Below are 25,618 nucleotides of genomic sequence, written 5' to 3'. Positions count from 1 at the left end.
TTTTTTTTCATAAAAAAATTTTGATTGTGCTACATAAAATGAGAACCAGTATATAAAGTGCCTGTAAATGTATTTATTGAAAAAATTTGAAATAAATATTTACTTTTTTGCTTGGTACACATCATCACAGTGTTGAATACACTGTCAACATGCAGCAAACAGTCTGTTAAATGCATTTCAGAGATTACCAATTTGAAAAACTCAAATCTCCAAGACAAAGTTCCCCAATACATTTTAAAAAGGACTTTAAAGATTAGATTACATTTTTACAATAAATCATCAAGGGCAGCATATCATATAGTCTAGTTGTGCCTGAAGAGCTTGATGCCTATCCAGCTCCACAGGTGGAAGAAAACATAGACAGGGATGGTAACCGGGAGCAACAGGCTGTAGAAACACACGCTGTTACCACTGGTGCAGCCCTGAGGGAAGTTCTCATCCACCGCTGCAGAGTAAAACAGTCCACACAGGGACAAGAAAGGAACCAGCCCCACCAGCAGAGGCAAGGCTATCATGGCTTATTGTGTTCACTTAATGGTCATATATTGCTTAGTCTATTAAATGTGGTGGTCCCTACTCCTGGGCGGGTGTCTCTGGAGTTTTCTTGATCAGTCTGGCGTCCTGGGGAATCATGTTGGGGATACCATCGACAATTGGATATGCAATTCCAAGTTCGTCATTGATCAGTTCATTGGTTTCAGCTTCGTACCTGGAATGAAAGTAAAATTATTATTCTGCAACAAGTGAAAGCATTTGTTTTATTTTATTATTTTTAAGAATAACAAATACAGGACCAACCAACTGTAGTATGTTAATGTATTATAATGGCAGTACATTCTTTTATACTCTTATGCAATCATATGACAAAAGAGCTGTGAATTATGGGTTTTATAGACAGTATATTAGCCTTCTGTTTGTCCAGGATCATTTAAAGGGCCCATTTTACATTATTTTCTTATAATGTTGTTTCCTTATCACAGACGTAGTTGAAGTTGTGTTTTGTTTCATTCAAACATGTTTAAGACAAACCCTGCATATTTAGGCTGAGTTCTTCTCTCAAACAGAAAACATTCTGTTCCACCTTGTGATGCCATGTAGTAGATAATACAGGAAGTGCTCCACTGTGTTTTTAAACCCCATAAATCTTCACTAGAATCATTTGGATGATTTCAGATCTAGCCAGTCTCTCAAGAAACTGTCAATCTCTTGTTGAACAAAATGTAAAAATGAACTTGCAGACTACCACTACATGACATAAGGTATTGTTATGTCATGTTTTTGAGCTTTGTAGACAGACTAAGGTTACTCAGATATGTGTGAATGAAACAAAACACAACTCCAAGTGTGTTTTTGAGGATTTAAGAGCATTATAACATGATTTAAAGCTCATAATGATCCAATTTGCGACAGGACTTTAATTTCCACATTTTCTAATTTAATTTCTATAATACCAGAATAACACTGAATAACTCATAATATCACAGCAGCAAGATACCACAAATACAGGCCAGTGCAGTATTTTACCTAAGGGGCTTCTTGGACAGAGGGCAGACGAGCACGTCCAGCAGAGAGGCGTCAAAAGGCGGCTGCACCGTGTTCTGAACGGGCTCAGAGAAGCTCCGGGCCGAGACAACAGCGGGACTTATGGCCGGTACACGAAGCGTTTGTCCCGCACAACGACGAATAACAACTGTCCCCGTCGACAACCTTCTCAAAACATGATAAAACATGACCAAAATCGTCCCCCTGGCTTGCACCACTAACACAAGGAAGCGCAGTGGTACGTGCAAATTTCTACTTCCTGTTTAGGGGAAACTGTGTTCCTTTTAATAGTTCCGCTTCACAAGATGCAGAGTATTAATTTAATAGAGAGATTTCTTTTTATTTACAACATGTATTTATTATCTTACTACATTTGTATTAAAAGCATACTACGTATATCATCATGAAAGTATAGTCCTTCCGTATTGTTTAAGAGCTTTTGTCCAAAAGGTGGCAGTGTTGCGCTGTATAACTTAGCATTTACTTGCGTGAATTGTTTTGATTAAATTGAATTTTTTTTATTTTTATGAACCAAATTAATGTTTGTACTGTAGGCCTATAGCCCACCACAATAAACGTAATTAGATAATAGCCTAATAAACATATTAAACCATAAGCTGTAAAATCATTCGTCTTTTTATTCATCTTGTAGAACTCTAAAGCTTTAGGGCTAGTTGTAATTAAATATATTCTGTAGCCCTTATTAGTTATTTTCTCTGTTTATAGAAAATATGATTTTGATTGTGGGTTTATTTTGGTCCCTGTACCCTGAGCATTCCCGAGCATGATTTCCCTGCAGGATACAGTATCTCTGCACAATATTAAATATTGTGGTCCAAGCTTGTGCCAAAGCAGGATACGGCTGTAGATATTGTATTGAGACTTTCTTGGCACAACTCCTGCTTGTTTAATACAGCTTCCAGCTATAATACATCCCCTATCCCACTGCTCTACAAGACTAGACTTTCAATACAGAGGAGGATGCCTACAAGTTTGTGGATACTTTGTGTAGTGTTCTCCAAGGAGATATCCATCATTTCTGTCACACTCCTTCGAGTATTGGGCAAAGCGAGGACATACAGGCAGAATAAAAGCAGTCAACCTTGAAAATAAAAATAGATATAGGGCTATTGGACACTCACCTCCTTACAAATGTGTTAGGGTCACATCTATTACATCTCACAGACTGACAGAATTATGAGAGCATAGACTGTATACAGACCATTATGCAGACCACCCTGGTAATGAATGTCAGAGGTTGTAGAGGTCAATGGTGAAGTTTCACAGAAACAAACAACCAAAATGTTTTCAGAAGAACACCATCTATTCTCAAAACTTTTACAGGTTCAATTAGATTAAAGGTGTTTTGTGCATTTGCCTGGGATAGGGTTGCCAGGAATTTTCCACAGTATGGCATTAAACCTATCTATCAAATATTAATTTATGTGTTGTTGTTTTTTTTTTTTTTTTTTTTTTTTGTTTTGTTTGTTTTTTGCTTGAAAAACGTGCATTCTTACACAGATCTGACCCATAACTTGGTCCAGTGGCATTACCAGCTTGTCTTTGTGGGAAAAAAATGAATGAATATTATTCATCATGGAGACAAGCAGTTGACAAACTTTTCTTCAGAAAAGTTTTGCAATGCACCTTTAAATAAATAGTTGAATTATGGATCAAAAGTGAAAAAAAAAACAAAACAAAAAAAAAACACTTCCTATGACTCTGTCTGATCTTGTAGCTTCACCAGTTTCTGCTTCAACAGTGAACCTTTGATTTACACGAGGGCCTGAGTGCATTATGAGTGAGCTCTGTGTTTTCCTCTTTATTGGCCTCTTGTGCTGTGAAAGTGTTGCTGACGGAGTCTGAGAAAAGTCCTTACGGAGCAGAACCTCACAGCACTTTGTTCAACACCCAGATTGGTGTTGTCATCCTCTCTCTCTTTGACTTTGATATAACACTGAAACTTCTACTGAAATCTATTCAAATTTTTTAAGACCTGCTGGACTGTATGATCAGTCATGTATGTGTTTATTGATGTTGCATTTCTCAAAACAGAATCCAGTAGGGGTTGTGAAATAGTTATGTTCATTTTTCAATATAGCAAATGTTATCTTGCAGATAAATTGTGAAGAATAGATGAGACATAAGGCATGGTCATGGTTTAAATATGCATGTTAAGTTAATTATGTAGCATATTCTTATTTTATAAAAGACTATTTATAGTAGTATGTGCTGTTGTAAAAGTTGTAAAATAAGATCATCTTTATATGAGATCTCATTGCCCTGCCTGTCATTGCTTATTGCTCTACTTGTATGACATTAAACAGCTCTACCATAAATTTATTAAATTACCGATGGTGTCATAGCTCAAAAATACCTAGAAAAGCCATAATAACTGTGAGTGGGGTTGCCTTTTCACAGATCTGATCTGAAACTTGGTCTGGTTTGATCTCCATGAACATGGAAAGGTTTAATACCATACTGTGAAAAATTCAACACAAAGCAATAACATCTCTATGGAGAAAAGCATTTGACAGACCCTCCACCAGAAAAATGACAAACAAAAATATACACTGAATAAAATTAAAAGTGCAATATGTAATTTTTCTGAAGAAAGGCCTGCCATCTGCTGCTCATGGAGATGTTATTGCTTTTTCCTGAAATGTTCCACAGAATGGCATTACACGTATCTACCTCTAATTCTATATTATTCACATCCAAGAGAGCAATAGCATCTCTGTGATGACAAGCAGATGACGGACCCTCCCTTCAGGAAAGTTACATAGTGCTCCTTTAAGATACAAAATAAAGTAAATATAGTAATAATACAATTTCTATTCTACAGCTACAATAAGTTGTCAAAGTTGCGTGTGACGGAGCATTAATGTGGTTATGATACCGGGGGTTAAAAGGTTGAATTACAATTTGCAGAGTACAGGGCTGTTGCAGTGCACTGTTGGCACTAGACCATTTTGCTGCTCTCAAATGGACTGCTGCTTGTGTGTGATTTATGTCGCCACTGTTGAGTAAGCACCGCCGAGACTGTAAAAAGTCAACATGCCTGCCTCACTACCCCTCCCCTGCTCCCCCAGTCCCCCCGTCCCTCTGTCCCTGTCCCTCTGTCCCCCTGCTCTAGTGTCCAGGAGAAGGGTCTGAGGACTGGCAGAGGCTGTGTGAGGGGCTGATGGCTGTTGGCAGGGCATTACCCACTCTGTGCCAGCCTTATTACAGCACTAATATGTGTGAGCTTTCAGAGCAGGAGGACGAGCTCTCATCATCCACGGCCATCATCACCAGAGCAGCTCAGCACTTCAGCAGCGGCCGCCTTCACTCTGCTCCAAACGATCAGCACATTTGGACCTAACATTTAGATGTAACATGGGCTCTCAAACTTTTCAGGCTAATCCAAAAATAAACCAAAATAACCATTGCTACCAACAGGGACCCTTACAGTGAAACTGAATTGACAGCAGTAAGAATTTTAAAGGCCAAAACATGTTAAAATACATTTACTGTATTTGTCTAGTTTATTGTGTTATTGGACTAAGGTGACATTTAAGCTCATACATAATATCTGTATTAACCTTTTGTAACACACAGAGGGAGATATTAGCCAACATAGATATATCTGCCGACATATTACATCCCTTAAAACCAGTACACCCAAAACACTTTAGGGTGATAAAAATAGCATTTTATAAAATTTTTGTGACATCAGTGCAAAAGTGATACATTCTCAAAAGAAGTTAAAAAGTATGTCACTTTCTCACGACATTCAATAGATAAACATGGTCTTTTATAAACTCTCAGCATTGTTAAAATATAGTCAACACTCTAAAATGTTACAGTGCTTTGCTTTTCTCTTTACCTTTTTTACCTTCAGGCTGGTCTTATTCTAAGTCCTCAATACAGAAAATATATGATGTAAAAACAAACTGTTGAAAAAGCCTAAATAGCTTTCATACTGTACCTGTACACAGCACAGACCTGCATTATTCATGACTCCTCATTATCACTGAACATTATTTTGCTGCTGCATATCTCTCTCTCTCTCTATATATATATATATATCTGTTATTTATATAGTTATTTTTAGAAGAGAAATCCATATACCCCTTTTCGAAATGTCTGAATTGGTTTAATAAATCTGTAATGATTGTGAAAAAGATTTTAATCAGGTAAACAGTTTCTACAGACAGTTTTATGAGGTGCATGAAACTCCCAAGGTTCTCAAAAATAAGCATGCAATATCCATGTGTATCTGATTCACATAAACAGGACAGAACATGAAGAAGTGAACGAGATCAAAATGTACATGGGGATGAATTGAGTGCAGCTCCACCTCTGATGGTTTCCTGCTGAGTGGAGGCTTTATCCAATTAGAAACAGGAGATTAGGCCTTTTCCTGCCAGGAGAGCTTTCATTTCTATGCTGAAATATTGCTGATATGGCACTTCTGCCTTAATCTGATAATCAGATCCTGTAGGATTTTCCTCTCTCTCGCTCTCCCTCTGCCCCTCTATTCACCTAAACCCTCTGTGAGCACTTCTCATCCTCCTGCTCCTCAATTTCACCAAAGAATATTCCACCTTTTAGATATTACCTTTGGTGTTTCATTCCGTCTCAACACATGAAAATTTGTACAATAGTCTTCATTTTTATTTAATTTTAGTTTGCATGAGATGTTCTACAGTGCAAATATTAACTTATCTATGTATATACTTTAACATTAAAATCCAGACATTTTTATTGCCAATCCCGGTTGAGTCACCTGCTTGAACTTGATTGTCTTCAAAGAGATTATGCAGCTTTTAAAACATTTTGTGGAAACTTTCAGGCAAAACAACAATATAGATATTCCTCCTCCTCTAAATTTACGTAGAGACCCTTTAATAATAGTTAGTTGAAGCCTCTGCTCAGATAATATAAATGCTTTTGATAAGAGTATAATTTTATTACTGATTCTCAGCTATCCCCTTTTGGATAATGTGGCACTTAAGAATGAGTTAGATCCAGATGTCACCCAATTCCCCTTAAAATCATCTTCATCATTTTAAATTTTTCGAAAATGGTGCTATATGAACTAAACATCTGGCATATTCAAAGCATATTATTCATTTGAATCAAACAAAGCATTATAGTTGCAGTAAAATTTAGCAGAATACCATTTATTTTGTGTTTCTATCGTGTCACACAAGTTAGCCCTGAAGGATCAGTTCCATGTTTATTGATTGATTGAATGTGGTAAATTTACCAAGGAGAGTTGTCAACCATTTCATCTATCACAAGTTTGGACATGCTTGGTCAACAGAGGATCCTCAATCAAGCCAGCCATTTCTGTCGCTCAGATTGGTTAGTCCACAGAACAACAGCCAATGAGGCGTGGGCATGGGGCGATGCTGGTGGACCATTACAGTTAGTTTGAAGGCCATAGTGATTACTCAGCTCCTGCTCCTTAATGTAAATAGGCCTGCTTCACTGAATGGACTCCCTTTACAATTGCCCTAGTGTTATGAGAGGCTTGTTTATGAGCCATAAACTATTCTAAACAATAGGTGTAGTATTTCAAAGTTTATGAGATGACATGGGCCACGTATTTTATGAAGACCAAATGCCATGGCGGTATAAAACATAGCACACTCTTCTATAATGTGTAAGCATGTGAGCAGTAAAAAATCACAGAAGCCCCATGTTCTGCAGAATCATATGGGAGTTTATAGCTTCTATGAAACATATGAGGAGAACGTACTGTCTTTAGCCACAAAACATAAGGAAAAATGTGTTCACAGAATAAAATATATATATATTTAATATATATATAGCTATAGTACTTAGCTGTAGCTTGTACATGCAAGGATCTACGGTATCTCCCTTCTGTACCACTGCAAAACAACAAACACCCACAAAAGCTTTTAAATATAGTAACGGCACTTGATAGTGGTATAAGACATACAGCAGTAGTAGTACCAGTTAATGTCACAAAGTACTTTTACTTTTACCCAAGCTGGAGCAGTAACATGAAATAGCAGTCATTTGCACCATTTAAGGTTAGGGTGACCAGATTTTCAAAATCAAAAACCAGAACACCCTCGGATTGGGGTGGTTGGTAATAATAAAATTGTGAGACGAGTGCATAATTAAGGAAAACTATTCTACAACTGGGCCATTCTTGACTAACATGAGTCAGTATAAGTCACATTTTCTTTGTGTTTTGGTCATTTTTAAGCAACTTTTCTGTATTTTACCAAAACAAATGACATCTTATGCCTCTTTTTACTGTTGGCATGGATCAAAGTGGTTAACAGAGTGACACCAAAAGCACTTCTTGTATAAAACTGGGATAAATCAATGGTTTTGGATCATAGACTGTGTAAAAGAAGTGGACTAAGCGAGTGTGACGTCACACATAGCGTTCAGCGCCACTCAAAGGAGGTTACAGGGGTGAATCTGAAGCCAGGCTCTATGTTATGAATACGAATTTTTGATGGTCAAAATAGCAAAAAAAACTTTTTGGATTATGTAGAGCGGGTTAATACGAACATTTTAAGACCAAAATGATGAGGCTCACACAGGAAGTGTTCTACTGTGTTTTTTTAAACTCCATACACCTTCACTAGAATCATTTGGATATTTGGAATTTCCCATTTCTACTGAACTAAAGGTAAAAGAAGCTGTTAACTTAAAAACTACAACAACATCAGAACGTACAACAGAGCATTTTGTGCTTTGGTGTTATAGACAGGCTAATAATAAAAGATTACTTAAACATGTGTGAATGAAACAAAACACAACTCCAGGTCTGTTTTTGAGGTAACAACATTATAACATTTCTTAAAGCTCACAAAAATCCATTTTATATAATATAGGACCTTTAAAAAAAGAAAGAGCCCTGTACTTGAGCGCTCCATTCATTTGTTTAGCACACAAAAAGGAGGAGATAGATGGCTGAACATTGAGTGCTAACCTTGCAGTTCTTAATATTTCACAGTAGAGTTGACCACCATTTTGCTGTCAGTTATGAAGTGTTTGTGTAGGCGCTGCAGTGTGAGACAGAGGGGCTAAACAGTGGCTTTAGTGGGATTGATGTTAGCACCGCTCAGGGGTCCAGCGAGCTCATCCATGTTTCATTATTTCACTTGAACACACAAAGGAGCTCACTGCCTTTCTCTTCAGTGCCCACATCTACAGAAACAGGACTACGTTTTCAGCTTGCAGCATTAGCACTCGGACCACTTCAGATGTATTACTGACTCTTGGCATGTTCAGTATTCACCACATGGTTAGTACAATGGGTCTCACATCTGTGTGCGCTGGTGTTGAAGTGTTGGGGAGTTCTCACTGATGGATTCTTTGTTGTGGTGCTTTGGCTTTCAATCACAATCTCATCTCCCAGTAAATACTATTTCTTCTGATCAATATTCAACTTAGAGGTCCTATATTACACAAAATGGATTCTTGTGAGCTTTTGGTCATGTTACAATCTTGTTACCTCTTCACAATGATACAATGAAGTATTATGTTTGAGCAATCCTGGTTTAATAGTCTGTCTACATCTCCAAAGCTCAGAATGCTTTGTCCCACTTTGTGATATCATGAAGCGATACTTTTCAAGTTAAGAGCTACATTTTACTTTTTGTTTAAAAGATGATTCTAGTGAAGGTGTACAGAGTTTAAAAATACAGCAAAACACTTCCTGTATTACAACATGATTTCACAAGGTGAAACAGACTGTTTTCGGTTTGAGAGAAGAACTCGGCCTAAAAATGCGGAGTTTGTGTGTTAAACATGTGTGAAAGAAACATGCTCCAGGTCTCCAGAACAGTTGATAGTCAAGGTCAGTTAAATACAAACAATCAATGAACCTGTCCAGGGACTACAGGTGGAAATTAGCACTGATGCTACAACCTGATGTACAATGCATCTCTCCTGTCAAGGTTAATGCGAAAATTGTGCGATGTCCCTGTCTCAAATAAATAAATAAAGAAAGAAAGAAAGAAAGAAAACAAAACTCTGGGTATGTTTTTAAGGAGGAAACAACATTATAACAGATCAGAAAATAGTGTAATATAGACCCTTTAAAGTAGGGATTTCCAACCTGTAGCTCAAGAACTACCAGTAGCTCTCCACCCCCTTCTCAGTAGCTCACCAAGAGATTTCTGAATTCTATGTATTATAGATAATAAGTAAAATTTGATTAATTACTGATTAAGTAATTGTTATGTATTATTTTGATGCCTAACTTAGGGCACCAATAAATGGATAATGGCTCATGTTTTAAAAGGATCTAACTGTTCCCCATCTAAGGCTTGCCGTGGCTCTTATATTTACTTAGTTTCTTTGCGACTGCTGAAATCGGCAGCTCTCTAGCATTTCTGTTTCGTAAAGGTAGGTCACTGGAGAAAAAAGGCTGGAGACCCCTGCTTGAAAGGCACACTCGATAACCTCTTATTGGTATTACAGTCGTTCATGAGCTCATAACCACTGCATTGTTATATGTCTGTTTATGACTACAGCTTGTCCTTCAAAAATTCAATAAAAAGATGCACTGGGTATCCACGTGGTGAAAAAAAAAGTTTATGTAATGCAGAGTCTGTAAAAAAATCTTTACAACAAAATTCAAGAAATTAAACTTCCATCTAAAATTAATGAAAGAAGACACACCAACACAGTTTCAGGTTAATGTTTTACTGTTATAAATATCCTGTTTAAATACACTAATAATAAAATAGCTCAGACATTTGACTTGATAAATAAACAGCTCCCCCAAAATGGAGAGACTGGAGGAGGTCCGCACCTGAGCCACAACAGAAGCAGTCCAGAGAGGCTCACAGGGCTACACAGTAGCTGATAAAAACATCTGCACATCTCCCCTTCTTTAGCAATGCATCACCTCAGCCAGTGGCACAAACGCTCAATACAGAACGTCCGCATGAATTATGGATAAGTTTAGTCCTGTTTTGGTCTTCAATTATTAATGGCACAGTGAATGTTTGAATAAATGTGAGATTGATTGCAGCGCAGTCATATTTAATGAGGTTTGGGTGTCATTCTTGGATATCTGCGAAAGTGGAGCGGCAGGAATGGGAGTGTCAAATCAGCACAAACTCATCTTTAAACAGCAAAACAAGCAGACTGAATAATTTTAAAAAGCCTTGTTTCAATTCTGACCATAAGTTGTATAAAGAGATAGATTCTGCTATGACAGGGGAAGGGTTAGGGTTATAAATAAATAAATAGTGGCTTGACTTGAGGGTGGTTGAGGACACAGAAGAATTTAAGAAGGCACAACCCCAGAGTCAGGTCCTGTTTCTCCTGTTTCTCATCACCCATCTGCTCTCGGGGCTGACATAACCCCCTTCTGTCCATTACTCAGCCTCTATGTGCAGTCACTACCACATCACACCACCGGGGGCAGGAGGAGGGGCCGTACATTCAGAAGTACATTTAAGATCCAGAGCTGGGGCCTTTGGGTGCAGTGTCCTGGTTGAAGGACGGCCCGTCAGACAGCACCATCCCTATCATCTGTCATTCTGTCAGCTGGAGGTCTCACCCCAAATTACAGGTGGCTGCTGCAGCAATCATTTGAGATGAGATATATGGGAGTGACCCGAGTGACGCTTAGAGAGAAACTTAAAGGGACACTGCTCATTTTTCAGTTACATATCAGCCATGATCATTAGGGTCTATAAAAACTTTCTGGGGTTGACGTATTTGGTGGTCGAGCTATAAATTTAAACTCAGAGATAAGATATAATAGTGAATTGAAAGATTGAGACCTCTGTGCAATTCCTCAGTCGTCCAGGTAGGTTCCATCACCTATTGTTGACTGGACAAAAGTTTTAAAAGTGAATATGTTTTATCACAAGCAAGACGCTTCTTCAAGTCTCTGTCTTAGGTCTGTCTGATGGGAGTTCAAGCACCCATTAGGGGCTGAGACGAGTGGGGATGTTAACAGTAACTGAAATATTTTGATATTGTGTCATCAAAAGTCTCAAAATAATATCATATGCCATCACAATATATCGAATTTCAAGTCTCTGCTTAAATTATGGTGCAGCATGAGCTAAAAAACTGAGAAAACTACACAGACCATGATCCTTTACTGTTTCAGTGCAGACTATATAAAGAAATAACTATTCAGCACTATTATATCTTAATTCTTTGGGTTATCACACAACCAAGGCGTGTGAAAGCATTTTAAAAGGAAAAAGTAGCATTTTCACAATTTTGTTTTCATATTTTGCCTCCACAAAATATGGTACTGTGAGATGCATATCGTGAAAATATTGAAGTGAATGATTTGGATATCATTACATCCCTAGGGACGAGTATGCAAAATATGAACTACTCCAGGGTGTGACGGTTCACACCCTAGAGTAGTTAAATGGATCTAACTAATAACAGATACTCCTTAATATAAACAACTAGGGTGTGTTAGTTTTAGTGTTAACTGAACTGAAGACCTGAAAAATCTACTTACACGAGTGGCAAAATATATTAACTTGTAAAAATCTTTGTCTAGTTCACAGAATTAAATTTTTTCACACATTGAGAGGCATAGAGATTTTACGCCAGATGCTCTTAATCATAAAACCCTAATAAAGGCTTCAGCCACTTGTGTGCACACTGTCCATATACAAAACATATCACTGGACACACTGCAGGAAATGTTCAGGGTTTGTAATGGTAACTAATACAGGCTGTGTAGGGATAACAAAACGTCTTTTAGGTACTGTATCTTTAAGGAGTTGTTGTTTCACAAGTTGTAATGGTAGGCCCCCAAGAGAATACACTACAACGGCATGTTTTTAGGCTATGGTAGTGTCCACCATGGCAGATATAGTACAATTTCTCTATCTTTAATGGCACGAAAATGGGGCATTAAGTTATCAGTGACATTTGGAGGCCTAGGGGAAAGTAAGTAGGACACTTGAATAAGGACTGAATAGAGTTACCTGACAGAGTAGAGTGGAGCTGGAAATACAATTCTAACTATTCTCTCTCAGTTGGAGCAGGCTTTGCACGCCCACACATGCATTTTTCAATCACTGATCTTTTGAAGCGTGGGTTTGTCAGATATCTGTTAGATTAGCTGCTAGTGCTTACAAATTTCGCTTATATGTTGTGAAAAGGGTTATTAATAAGGATCACAAGATTAGTTTCATTTGATTTGTCTGACAGGAAATGTTTAGACTTTGACATTGAATTATGTAAATCATTATGCAACACAAACCGGAATAAATTCTCACCTCCTTATGTAATATTTTACCACGTGACTTTGTGATAGCGAGCTAAAGCAAAGTAAGATTTATCAACTCAAGCAATGTTGTCAAGGGCTGACAGAAGTGTGGGCACAGGGTAACTGTTCCTGTACGTCAAAGTCAGAATAGACATAAATGCTTAATGCGATGCAAATTTGAGTTGCTTTGTGGTTGATTAGTAGTTTAAACTTTAAAGTGCCTATGACAGGTTAGATTACTAATCTGAATAAACACACTTAAGATCAGTATATTTAAGATTTTACAAAAAAATGTAAAAAAAAAAAAAAAAAATTAAAATTTAGGTTTTAAAATTTTTACTTCCTGCTTATTGGAAAGTAAAATCGGAAGTTATGGTTTTGGCTCTCTTTAAATTCTTCTTTTCCTGTGGACCTGGGTTCACTAAATCATTTAGTGAAGCCAGTTGTTACAAACTTAGGTGTCGAAATGGAAATTTGGTCAGCAAATTACAGCTGTTGTAAAATCTATTTTTTTCCATCTGGCCAAGGCAACTGCCCAAAATTAAGCCTACTTGGTCAATGGAACACTTCGAAACTGTCATGCATGCATTTGTGACAACTAGTTTGGACTATTGTAATGCAATTTATGTTGGTGTCAGCCAAAATGCACTTTGCCATTTGCAACGGGTCCAAAACTCGGCTAGACTTTTAACTGGAACCCGGAAACATAAGAGTATCTCACCTATTTTAGCCTCTGTCCATTGGCTCCCAGTGTCTTCTAGAGTTGATTTTAAAATTCTTGTATTTACTTTTAAGTGTTTGCACGGCCTAGTGCCCTCCTACCTTGCTGACCTACCTCGCGGAGTCTGTATCTGTTTTTAAATCATTCCTAAAAACACACCTTTTTTCTCTTTCATGTACATTTCTTGTTGTTGAGTATCTTATTGTGTTCTATGTTCTTAGCAGTTGAATTGTGTTTGTATTGTGTTTTGTGTTGTTCTGTGATTGTCTATCCTATGTTTGTGTATAGCACTTTGGCCAGCTGTAAAGTTTTTAAAATGCTTTATAAATAAAGTTGGTATGGTATGGTTAGAAATAGGGAAACTGATACCTATCAACCACGTAGTACACTAGGCCTAAACTCCTCGCATGTACACAGAAGTTATTAACTGAGAAATTAAATATAGGAATATATGGGATATTATTTTGTTGAAATCTTGTTTAAAGTATCAGAAAATGTGTAAGTATAAATCATGATGAAATTTTGGACAGAATTCTCCCTAGATGTCATTAATATGAGCCTCTCTAAAATAGAACGCTCTATTTTTTGTAATTTTCAACGCATTTTTCAACATTTCTTCACAATTTTCATCTTGATTGGTGTAAAACTATAATTTATATATACAACAGGTATTATCCCAAATTAAGCCAAAATTTGAGAATCATTAGAACCTGTCATACACACTCTAAACCAGTTGCTAAAATGAAATAGCTTGAATAAAAAGGGGATTTTGTAAATGATTAAATTTGATACATAATTAATATTCACTGCCGCATGAGATTTAGAGGTGAAAACTTATCATTCTTACTGTGAATTTTTTAGGTTTAATAAATCTGTGTAAAAGTTGTAACCCAGGGCTTGTAACTGACATGAATAAAACAGCAGATGTTTGAGTAGCTCTATTCCACCATATGCAGATACTTAAATATTTGCACACTCAGAAGGTGGCCTCAACTAAAACTAAAATAATACAAGTGCATTTGATGTCTAACAACTACACCAAGCAATTCAAAGCATTCACTTCATTTCCCTTGTGATTGTGCAATGATAGCCAATGATAGCTCATCTTAAGGCTCACATCACAAGCCCCAAAGTCATCCCAGGTTTGTGCAAATGCAATAACACATAAAACGCCCTCCCTGCTTTCACTGGCCTGTCCTCTCGATCCTTGGGCCATATATTTCCCTTTTAATTGCCGTGCTTTATGGCTGGATCACATCTGCCTCGAGGTTACTGGTGTAAAAGGGTCATTAGTTCGGAGACTTAACCCGTGATCTTCAGGTGTAATTCCGTCTTGGATTTCCACTAACGTCAGGTTTTTACTCCTCTGTTTTGGTTCCTGGGATGAGCACCTGTTTGGAGTCTTGGGGTGTTGGTGCATATAAAGTCCACATTGAGGTGTTCACTGTGGGAGGACGGTCAGGATGTTTGTGATGGTCCACTTCTGATTGGTGCAGGCCTGGATGGACAGCTGGACCCTGAACTCGGACTGTCGACTCTCCACCAGCTCCAAACAGTTGAGGGACTCTGTGTTTTGGATAGGGCCACCCTGGAAAGAAAAAAGACTTGCATTTAATTACAACAGATTAAAAAGTGTTGCTAAATCTGAAAATAATCTGTAAAAATATATATTAAAACAGCTATTAAAGAGTCCATATTATGCTATATTCTGATCTATGTTATTATAATGTTTCCTCATCAAAAACATACTTAGAGTTGTGTTTAATTTCATTCACATGTTAAACACACTATCCATATTTGATAAAACACCTCCATATTTAGGCAGAGGTCTTCCCTCAAACAGAAAACGCCCTGTTCCACCTTGTTGTGTCATGTGGTAATACAGGAAGCGTTCCTGTGTGTTTTTTTAACTCCAAAATAATAATAATTAGAATAATTTGGATAATTTCAGCATTGGGATTTCCAGTCTCTACTAAACAAAAGGTGAAGGGTAACTGTTAATAATACTGCTTCATGACATCACAAGGTGGAACAGCATTTCTGAGCTTTGGAGATATCGACAGACTACAGATAAAGGGTTACTAAATCAAGTGTGAATGAAACAAAACAAAACTCCAGGTATATTTTGAGGTGGTAACAACATTACATGGCTTCAAGAATCAAGCAACAAGAATAAATTTTGCATAATATATGATCTTTAATATCCCAAATAAAGGGTTGGATTATACAGCATAATCCACAATATACTGAATATTTTTCTCAAAGATATTTAAACACTAACCGTGACAATAAGAAAAATAAACAAACAAACAAACAAACCAAAAAACAAGACTCAACTTCATAATTTAGAATGTTTTACACATTATAGAGTCTGCATGTAAAAATCTGTGGTTGAAGTTGGCCCTCCTGAACTAGATCATTACAGCAAATACATTAATGAGGGCTGAAGTATATTATGCACTTATCGAGACACTTGCAGCCCATTGCCAAAGGCTGTTGACTCAGATGTAATGGTGGATGAGTTCAGAAGGGTAAAAAAATACAAGTAAAACATGAATCAATGAACCTGCCCAGGGACTACAGGTGGAAATTAGCACTGGTGCTGGCCCTGTCTCATTAAATAACTAAATAAATAAATAAATAAAGTAAAAAATGTAAACGTCTATTCCTGTTTCATCAGATGGTGCACAAATTACAAGTTGTAATCCTGGTTTATGTTCTAGGCATAACTATTTTGTTTATACATACAGTATACTAATACTCTACCCTGAAAACCCAACTGATAGCACATTATTACATTATTTAATCATTGGACTATGATTAAAGGGCCCATATTATTTTCTGATTTATGTTATAATGTTATTTAATGTTTCATACACATACAAACACATACATATCATACACACATTTAACATGCAAATTCTGCATATTTAGGTTGTGTTCTTCTCTCAAACTGAAAACACTCTGTTCCACTTTGTGATGTCATGTGGTAATACAGCAAGTGCCCCACTGTTTTTTACACTCCATACATCTTCACTAGGATCATTTGTATAATTCAGAACCTGGAATTGCCAATCTTTCCTGAACAAAATGTAAAAGGTAGCTGATAACTTGAAAATGTATGTTGTTTTGTGTGTATGTTTTGATGAGGTAAAAGCATTTTAGTATGGTTTAAAGCTTACAAGGACCCATTTTATGTAATATTTTAAGTTTCAAGTTCAGGTTTTCATGATAAACAACCATTTTCAATTACGCTAGGCTCAGTGACTGCTCACCCACCTAGTCTGGAACTAAATTTCTCATTCATCTTTCACATAAAAAAAAAAAAGGAAAGTTTGAAAGCTCAGGGTTAATCAGCTATGTGGTGACTAATGACCACAAGACCTGTAATTTTATGTATAAACTAAATTATTAAAGCATTTCAAAAAGTCTATGGGAAAAATGAATGGAAAATTTACTTCCACAACTGAAGCAGGCGGTAACTGTGTGAGTGAGCTCCATGTAGCTCACATTTGGAATTAAATGCTTTAAACAGTAAACAAAAAAGACAAAATATAAAAATTTAATTATATATTTAAATGTGTTAAAATTTCAGATTGTTTCACTCACAAGGAAGTCACAAAATTAATATATAAAGTATGTGCTCTACAATTCTGCAGTCATCAGCAGCTCCATTTGATACTGTGCATCCTCACGCTGGGGGGTCAACAAGTATCTCTATGGTTGAATATTCAGGAGTTACCATGGTAACACAGTGCACACAATAGCAATAACTACCAAAAAGTTTTAAGATAATGTGAAAACTCAAGAAAAAAATTACAAAATGGATTTAAACAGCACATTTTCAGAAGCCTGTGATCAACTGTTCGTGGTCCCGTTTAGGAGTTTGATTTTCAACAAAAATGTGAAAGCGTTAACTTGCGACTGTAATGCTATTTGTGAGGAGATTTGTTTAATAGCACATATCAGCTCACCTAATGTAGTTCCAGCTAAGTCATTTCTTTATGTTGTGAATAGAATAAAGTCTTACACACCTCAGATAGAGCAGTGCTTACAGTTAGCATCACACCGCTAGGAAATATTGATATCATTAGCTGCAAAGTATCAATAGTTTCTTCTGAACCTGTTTTGACTTTGGCTCCTTGTCTTTGGGTCTTGGTGTGTGTGTATTTGATCTTCCACAGACTTGGGCTTTATTGACGTAATCACACCAGTGCACTGAAGGCAAGTCGATCGTCCGTCTTTGAGTTGTGCGACCTCCTGAGTGACTTCCACAAGTGTACTTAAAACTCTGCTCCTTTTGCCTACTCCCTTCAGTGCAGAGAGACTTTAAACACACACACCCTTTCTTTTTATTGTGGCGATCGCAGACAAACGCATGGCTCCGGTCCAGACTCGTGCCCCGTGCACCGCAGTAAAGGGCCCGTCATTCTGCAGAGTGCACACTTGGACTGCACCATCGATTCTCTGCTATTAAGGCCCGAGCACTAGTTAATCACTCTGTCATGAGGCAGCGAGCCGAGAAGCAGGGAGTCCACAGGAAGTGAACAGCCAATGGGCAACCACCAGTCACCACCAACACGATCAATGGGACCAACGAAGACATAAACAGGGACTAGCTTCTCTCAAATGTTTGGTTTTACAGATACTCAAAGGCAATTGTTAGGTAAAGTTTGTCCTTTTTACAATTTAAATGTATTTATTTTGTGGGATCCACTTTCCCACTATGTCTACAATCCCACCAAATTTGGAACCCTAAACAATTAACTTTATAGACATGACTTTATCTTTGGATACCTGTTAAAAGTACACTTAAAGGTCCTATACTGCACAAAACTGACTTTTGTGAGCTTTAAGCCATGTTATTACATCCTAAAAAACATGTGGACTTGTGTTTTGTTTTGAGTAATGCTTTAAAATTAGTCTGTCTACATCTCCAAAGCTTAAAATGCTCTGTTCCACCTTATAATGGCATGTCAAGTTAATACTTCATTTAAGTAAGTAAGTATTTATATAGCGCTTTCTCAGACATTTTCTGTCCCCAAAGACACTTTACAGAGCATTATTCAGCATTCATTCACTCTATACCCTGGTGATGGTAAGCTACTATTGTAGCCACAGCTGCCCTGGGGCACACTGACAGAAGCACGGCTGCCATGCCACTCGGCACCATCGGTCCCTCCGACCACCACCATCACTCACACAATGTGGGTGAAGTGTCTTGCCTAAGGACACAATGATTGAATTTATTGTATTTAACTGACCTTGACTATCAACTGTTTATGGAGACCTGTAGCATGTTTTGGGTTGATGGGGGAAACCAAAGCACCTGGAGGAAACCCATCCAAACTCCACACAGAAAGGCTGGGCGACCCGGGGATTGAACCCAGAACCTTCTTGCTGTGAGGCATGAGTGCTAGCCACTCAGCCACCGTGCCACCATTTTACCCTAGCCTGGAGTTTAAAAACAAAGTAGAGCACTTCCTGTAGTACCACGTGACATCACAGGGTGGAACAGAGTGTTTTCTGTTTGAGAGAAGAACTCAATATGCAGAGTTTGTGTGTTAAACTTGTGTGAATGAAACAAAACACAACTCCAGGTATGTGATGACGAAACAACATTTTAAGATACATAAAAACGATTGCTTAATATAGGCCCTTTAAAGCCAAATAAAAGTAGTTATTCCCTTATCTATTTGAAATTCACATTAACATTTATATTCTTAGTTAGATCAAAAAAGCCACATTTTGGGAAGACAGAATGTGCTCTTCTTTTTGGTTCTATCCCTATCTTTATGGGCCCCTCAGGATCATGGTTAGTTCAATATTGTAAAAGATCTGCCCATCAATAATTCACTAATACTGTCTATCTGCTGCTTTAAGCGCAGCCTCCTCGGCCTCTGCTTCTCTTGTCCATGGGCTTATTTCTGAGTTCTTGTTTCCTCTGAGTCTTTGAAGTCCTGTGCTGTTCTCCAAACTTTGTCCTGAACAAGTCACTTTCAGCTTGGTCCAGATTTTGTTCTATTCTTAAATACTACAAACTTAAAGAGGTTTTATTATTCCCTGGTAAGAAAAATACTGTACTATAACATAAACAACAGCAAAAAGGAAACATTTAAATGCTCATTAGCTGAACATCGAGAATTGCAAAGTCCTTGTACAGAACATTTGTAAAGAATGCACAATAACAACCAGGCGTTTTCCATGAACCTGCAGTTAAAAGCTAATAAACAATATCTACTTCATCTATTCAAATGAAACTGAAAGAGGATTCAGTGTTTGAATTCTAACCCCGAACTCTGCTTTGATACATTGTTGATTTATAAAAGTAAGTCTAAAGGCTCTAATTACTCTACTGAGTTATCTTTCTAACAGTCTAACAGTCTAACAGTCTAATTATTTGGTTCAAACATGGCTCATGTAATTATTCCCCTCTTTTAACAAGCTGTGATAAAGTAATAGATAATAACAGTGGGATTAGCACACACAGTGTCCCCACAGACACTCTCCCTGTTTAAACTTTTAATCCGGTCTCAATCCTGCAGCTGCTCTGTGGCCCCTGACAAGTGCTCTAGTGTTGACCTCAGCAGGTTCCACTCGTCTCGTGCCCTGTGAATCTTTCATCTTTTCAACTTAAAAAAAGAAACTTTTCCATCTCACTTGACTCCTGCCACACGTCTTCCTCCACAAAGCTCTTCTCTCTGATCCCATGGGAGTGGCTCAGAAGATCTTTTGGACTCATGACACAACTTAAAAGTTTCCTTTCTGAATCCTGGCCAAAGCCAAAGCTAAGGCTAATTAAAAAGCACACTTTCCCAACAGTGCTGTTGCCTGGGCAACAAAGGAGCACTTTGTTCAGTGGATACAGCTGGACAGATGTGGAGGGAAAAGTCGACTTTATCATAATGGGTTATCTCTCTTTTCAAAGTTATGACATTTTACCAATAAATATAAAAACACAATGACAAATGAAGGAAAGGAAAAAAATAACATTTTATCTAGCAGTTTGTAAGAGCTGGTTTAGCTCCGTACCAGCTGCGATAATACTGAAAGGGAAAAGTTTAGGATAGTGTTTGCGGCATATGATTTTAACAATTACAGGCAAAATGTTCAGGTGTAATATAAAAACAATATCTTGAAAACAATTTCTGCCATATTTGCCATTTCTGCAAAATCACCACTTTCACATGTGTCCATACAGAACTGTAGTAGAACAATTAGTACCTTGCAAATCCCTGTGGGCATTTGACTCTAAAAAAACAATAATATAGTCTTATAATGTCTTATAATATTAACATTACACCAGCCCGTCCCACCAAAAAACTATAATCTGTAAATTTATGGATTTTTTTTCACCAGTAGATGGCAGATGTGAACCCCCCTGGACTGTTAAGGCTCACCTGTGCTCTCTGGTCTTCTTCTGTTAGGCCAAACCTGCCACACTATCAGATTGCAGTAACGCAGATAGCATCTTGATGTTATGTGAGAATAAAACAGGGCCAGGTCCAGTTACAAATGGTACCTTTAAGTAGTGATGTTAGTAGTAGACAGTGTGTGCGGCAAATAGTTAAAATTGACATTAGTGCATTCAGGCCTGGGGCAAAAGTTCTTCGACACATTCTTCATTGAGTACTTACACATCTTGAACTTCTGTTCTTAGAAGTAAAAGAAAGAGGATATTGAACATTTAAAGAAAAAAATACAATGCCAAGTGGTGGTTTCAACATTACTGATATGTGGCGATAACAGCATTTATTGACTGTTCTGACATACAAAACGAGAAAAGGGAAATTGCTTTCTGTTATGGTACGTGTTCTACACTTTAAGGCTTATGATAAGACTCATCGCATAAGGTGCAAATAGAACAGTTACATCATGAACTCAGGAATAAAAGCAAACAAAAATGCTGTTTTTTACTCTCAGTAAGATCATTCAAAGACAAGCCCCTTCTCTATATGCTCCACATTAAAGTGTTCACATAAACTGAAACGATTTTTGCCATTCTGGTCTGAATAGTAGCAGATAGTTTTCTCCTACAATTCACTGACCTGGTCAAGACTGAAAGCATAGTATAAAAGCCTGCATACCTCGCTTATTTGTGTTTCAATTTGTGCCATCAACTGCCATAGTAAGTGCTATAAAAGTACTGATTACAAGTGACCTTCATCATCAGTACCAAGATACAAATAGAAAATAGTACACTGCAGTACAGTGTGTACCTGAGAGAAGGCCCAGGTGAGCTTCATGTGCTTATTGGCTGCGTAGCGACACTCTAGGAGGCGTGGTCTGTTGTTAACGTCCACCAGACACTTGTTGTCATCGTCATCGATGGTGGGACTGAGCACCCCGAGGTGCAGCTGCTGAGAGCTGGTGTAGTACACGTTCTGCACAAGAAACACACAAAGGTGTAAGGGGGACATCAGTAAATATACCATCAACAGTGTATCTTTAATACGTGACAGTAATATGCAACTCAGTCAAATAATACTGTGGTTCTCTGTCAGTCTGAAGAGATTTTTATACCACTGGTGAACGCAAGGAGGCCCCGGGGAAGACCCAGGACAGGCTGGAGGGACTAGGTCTCTCAGCTGCCCTGAGAACATCTCGGGGTTCCCCCAGAGGAACTGGAGGAAGTGTCTGGGGTGAAAGAAGTCTTGGAGTCCCTGCTTAGACTGCTAAGCATAAGAATGTGGATGGATTGTGAATGCAATGCTATGTAAGGCAGCACATCAGTTCAGACATTTGTGCTATGTATTTCTTGTGTTCAGAGTATTGAGTATGTACTTTTTATATGACTAGTATGTAAAAATGGCTCCGTTAGCTCACTATGCCCTCCCCCATAGCTCAGGTACTTAATGAAAATGCAGTCTTGCAGATGCCAGGCAGCAGTCGCTAAGCAGAGCCTCAGTCATTATGAGCCAGTTAAAGTGTAGCCTACTTTCAGCTTTTATATTCATTCCCCCCTCATCGGCACAATGTGCCAGGTGATATTTACAGCTGTGAAGTAAACAAGCCTCAAGTAACTGTTCTAAATCAAGAGGAAACACTCTAAAGTAATACAGCAAAGATGGAAAACTAAACATACGTAGTGGTTTGATATTGGCAGTCATCAAATTATTGCATAATATAATACAATATGATGAATTTATGATTTAAAATAAGTTGGGCCCAGCATAAATATGAGACAAATAAGCATGAGCCTGAATCCAAAGATAACTGACATGAGCAGGTGAGGAGAAGCATGTTTGGGGAGAAGCCAATGTGTCTGAAATCAGCATTTCAAACACAGATGCAAATGCTGTCCCAGTTTAGAGGAAGGAGCTCCACACCTTCAGTGGGCTCACATCAGAACACAACAAGACGAGGGCAGCTCCATTCTGATGCAGGATCTCACAGACACACAGACAAACACACACACAGACACAGACAGACACACACACACACACCCCGATGAACACACACACAGACACACACACACACTCACATACATACATGCATACACACACATGTGCATATTCACACAAACACAAACATATCCAGACACATAATCACACCAAACCTAAAAACTGTAAGATCCTGGCCGATATGCCACACTTGCACGCCCCCATTCTCTTTGGTCCCCACCACCATTAAATGAGCGTATGGCTCTTTCACTGCTGACTGCAGAAATAAATGTAACAGTTCAATGCCAGCAGGTGAAAAGAGGCCATATAGGCCTCTCCATCTGAAGTGTAAGGCTGTATTCAGAAGTCCATGGTCAATTTAAACTTCACATTTTGTAGGGCGTTTTTTATTTAATAAAAGTGGTGCAGTAAGTGCAGTAAATTGGGTGTAATGGCCTCTTAGCAAATATAGCTCCCTCTAAATATCAGGAAAACCTTTTCAGCCGTGCAATTTTCACAAGCAGCAAAATCAAAGTCAGAATATTCCTTTACAATATACATACATACAAACGCAAATCTGACAACAGAAACAGATCATTTAAGATGTGTGATAACCAAATATATACACTTTAATTCAAAACTGAATTTTTCCATTTATTTTTCTTCTTTATTTCCCTGATTATTTACATTGTAGAGTTTCACTGAAGGAATCAAACTGATATGAACACATATGGAATGTAGAAAACAAAAATAATAGATTAAAATATAATACAAACTAAAAATAGTTACAGTTTGCTTTAATTCCTGTGTTACACTTGTGGCATTTCTTGACCCTGACACAGTTGCCACAGCTGTGAAGTGAAAACTATTTCAGAGAGTTTATCATGAAGCTCACTGAGAGAAGGCCAAGGGTTTGCAGCACTGTCCACAAAGCAAAGGGTGGATACTCTGAGGGTTTGAATATGAAATATAAAAAAACATTTAGTTATTTTACTTTTTCTCTTTGCTACATAATTCCACACATCTTGCTTCATATATTTAATGTCTTGTGTGTGTATATATAATGTAGAAAACAGTAAACAGAAAGAAAAACAACATTGAATGAGAGAGTGTGTCAAAATTTTGACTCACCGTAGTGTACTTTGAGACTCATCAAACCCAGGTGCAGAATAAATAAAAGATAAACTTTACTGTGTATTGGGGAAGGTGCATAGACATCAAATAGATAGAACATAGTAAAAAATGAATGCACTGCAATCACTTATATAATCAGTGTAGTTCACAAAATTCATAAATTCATAGTTAGTATAGAATAAAAAACTAAACAAAACAAACAAAAAGTGGCATATGCACTATGGTCTAGAGGGAGTGTATCACTGGGAGAGGTAGGTCTGAAGAGGCTGGAGACTGTAGATGGGTGGACAAAGGATCTGCAGCTGCAGGCCTCCCCCTTGCTCACCTACAGAAGGCAAAGGGGATCATGACACCCAAAACCACCGAGTGTTGGTGAAGGGGCCAGGGTGAAAGTGAAGGGGCCAGGGACCAGAAGAGGCTTGTTCAAGGAGGGAGATTGAATTAAATGAGAATAAAAGGACAGTTTGAAACAATTACGCTTGGATCTGCTGGTAACAATTAATATTCTGAAAATAGATCATGAGATGAGGTCACTAAAAATCTTGTTGGCCAGACTGACTTTCTCATATAAGGCTTTTGGACAGGTTTCTGCTGTACTTAAGAGCTGTACAGTATTTACAAATTTGGGCAGGTTGGCTTTGAACTGGACTGTAAGGGAGCTGTACCAGGCTGCTGTGCCATATTTCACTATGCTGGGGAGAGCTGCATTGTAAAATATGGCCCTGATCTCGTGCCATACACCAAATAAGCAAATACAAACAGAAGGAGAAATGTTAGAAAATAAAAACCCAGCACTGGACTCTGGACTTGGCATAAGCTCCAATGACATTAAAGTTGCTTTACAATTCTGTGCAATATTCACCAACTCCAATATATTACATAATGTTTTATACAATATTGTTCAGTCTTTTTATACCAATTTATATGCGAAAATGGAATATCGACTGCATATCCTGGGACCGTTATCTGATCCATCAAATTTTTCAATATTAGCGCTGATATCTGGTACCTGTATCGTATTGGTGCATCGCTGAGCTCATAAGTGATGTGCCCAGCTTAAGATCTGGAGATGCACTGCAACATCAACTGTTCCTAATTGAAAAATGGGTCAAATGCAGAGAAACATAAAGTATACCTTAAACCCTAAGGAAAGCCAAAATCATAACCATTGCTTTTCTCACAACCCTTGCCATCTTACCAATAATAGTGTAGCTACAGATTGTACAACCTCTCAGAGCTTCTCTAAAAACACTTGACCTTGAGCTGATAAGAGCGATTACCGTTGCTTGTGTGTGTGCTCCTGACAGGCCTGTTACAGTTGAGGCTCCTCTGTGGTCACGCTGCTATCACATGCTCTAATGGGAGGCTTATGCTGTGAAGATAGTAATCTCCTTAGACACACGTACACAGAGCAGGCGTGGAGGACTCCAGGCTGCTGCTAATGAGCACCTTCAACGCATGACATTTTCTTTGGAACGAAATCTTTTAGGCTTTGTGTAAGAATGTGCTGTGCCTGTTATGGCTGATCTTTGGAATGATCCTCTGTAGTTTGAACATGAAAGGTAACAGAGTTTTTGAGAGAAGACAGGAGGCTTGTTG

General features: G+C 37.9%; 3 protein-coding genes across 3 annotated transcripts in view; all 3 read right to left on the bottom strand.

Moving 5' to 3' along the window:
* Positions 1 to 53: 53 nt before the first annotated feature.
* On the bottom strand, positions 54 to 515 carry LOC129409564 (phosphatidylinositol N-acetylglucosaminyltransferase subunit Y-like). The gene has a single exon (XM_055156016.1). It carries the CDS (start codon positions 513 to 515, stop codon positions 303 to 305), a length of 213 nt encoding a protein of 70 aa, XP_055011991.1. The 3' UTR covers positions 54 to 302.
* On the bottom strand, positions 431 to 1,786 carry zgc:162634 (protein preY, mitochondrial). The gene is made up of 2 exons (XM_020935250.2): positions 1,525 to 1,786; positions 431 to 709 (listed from the first exon to the last, which is right to left on the bottom strand). The coding sequence occupies exons 1-2, from the start codon at positions 1,728 to 1,730 to the stop codon at positions 574 to 576; spliced, it is 342 nt and encodes a 113-aa protein (XP_020790909.1). The 5' UTR covers positions 1,731 to 1,786; the 3' UTR covers positions 431 to 573.
* Positions 1,787 to 14,943: 13,157 nt separating this feature from the next.
* Positions 14,944 to 25,618, bottom strand: part of LOC110169481 (polypeptide N-acetylgalactosaminyltransferase 18-like) — a 75,953-nt gene continuing 65,278 nt past the window's right edge. The window contains exons 10-11 of the mRNA XM_055155885.1: positions 21,722 to 21,886; positions 14,944 to 15,090 (exon numbers count right to left, since the gene is read on the bottom strand). Coding sequence (XP_055011860.1) covers positions 14,944 to 15,090; positions 21,722 to 21,886 — 312 coding nt within the window. The remainder of the gene's footprint in view (positions 15,091 to 21,721; positions 21,887 to 25,618) is intronic.

This window comes from Boleophthalmus pectinirostris, unplaced genomic scaffold, assembly GCF_026225935.1.
Source record: "Boleophthalmus pectinirostris isolate CB_2022bp ecotype Guang Dong unplaced genomic scaffold, ASM2622593v1 HiC_scaffold_2, whole genome shotgun sequence".
Taxonomy (NCBI): Eukaryota; Metazoa; Chordata; class Actinopteri; order Gobiiformes; family Gobiidae; genus Boleophthalmus; species Boleophthalmus pectinirostris.
Note: the sequence above shows the minus strand (reverse complement) of the source record. Positions and strands in the feature narration are given on the sequence as shown.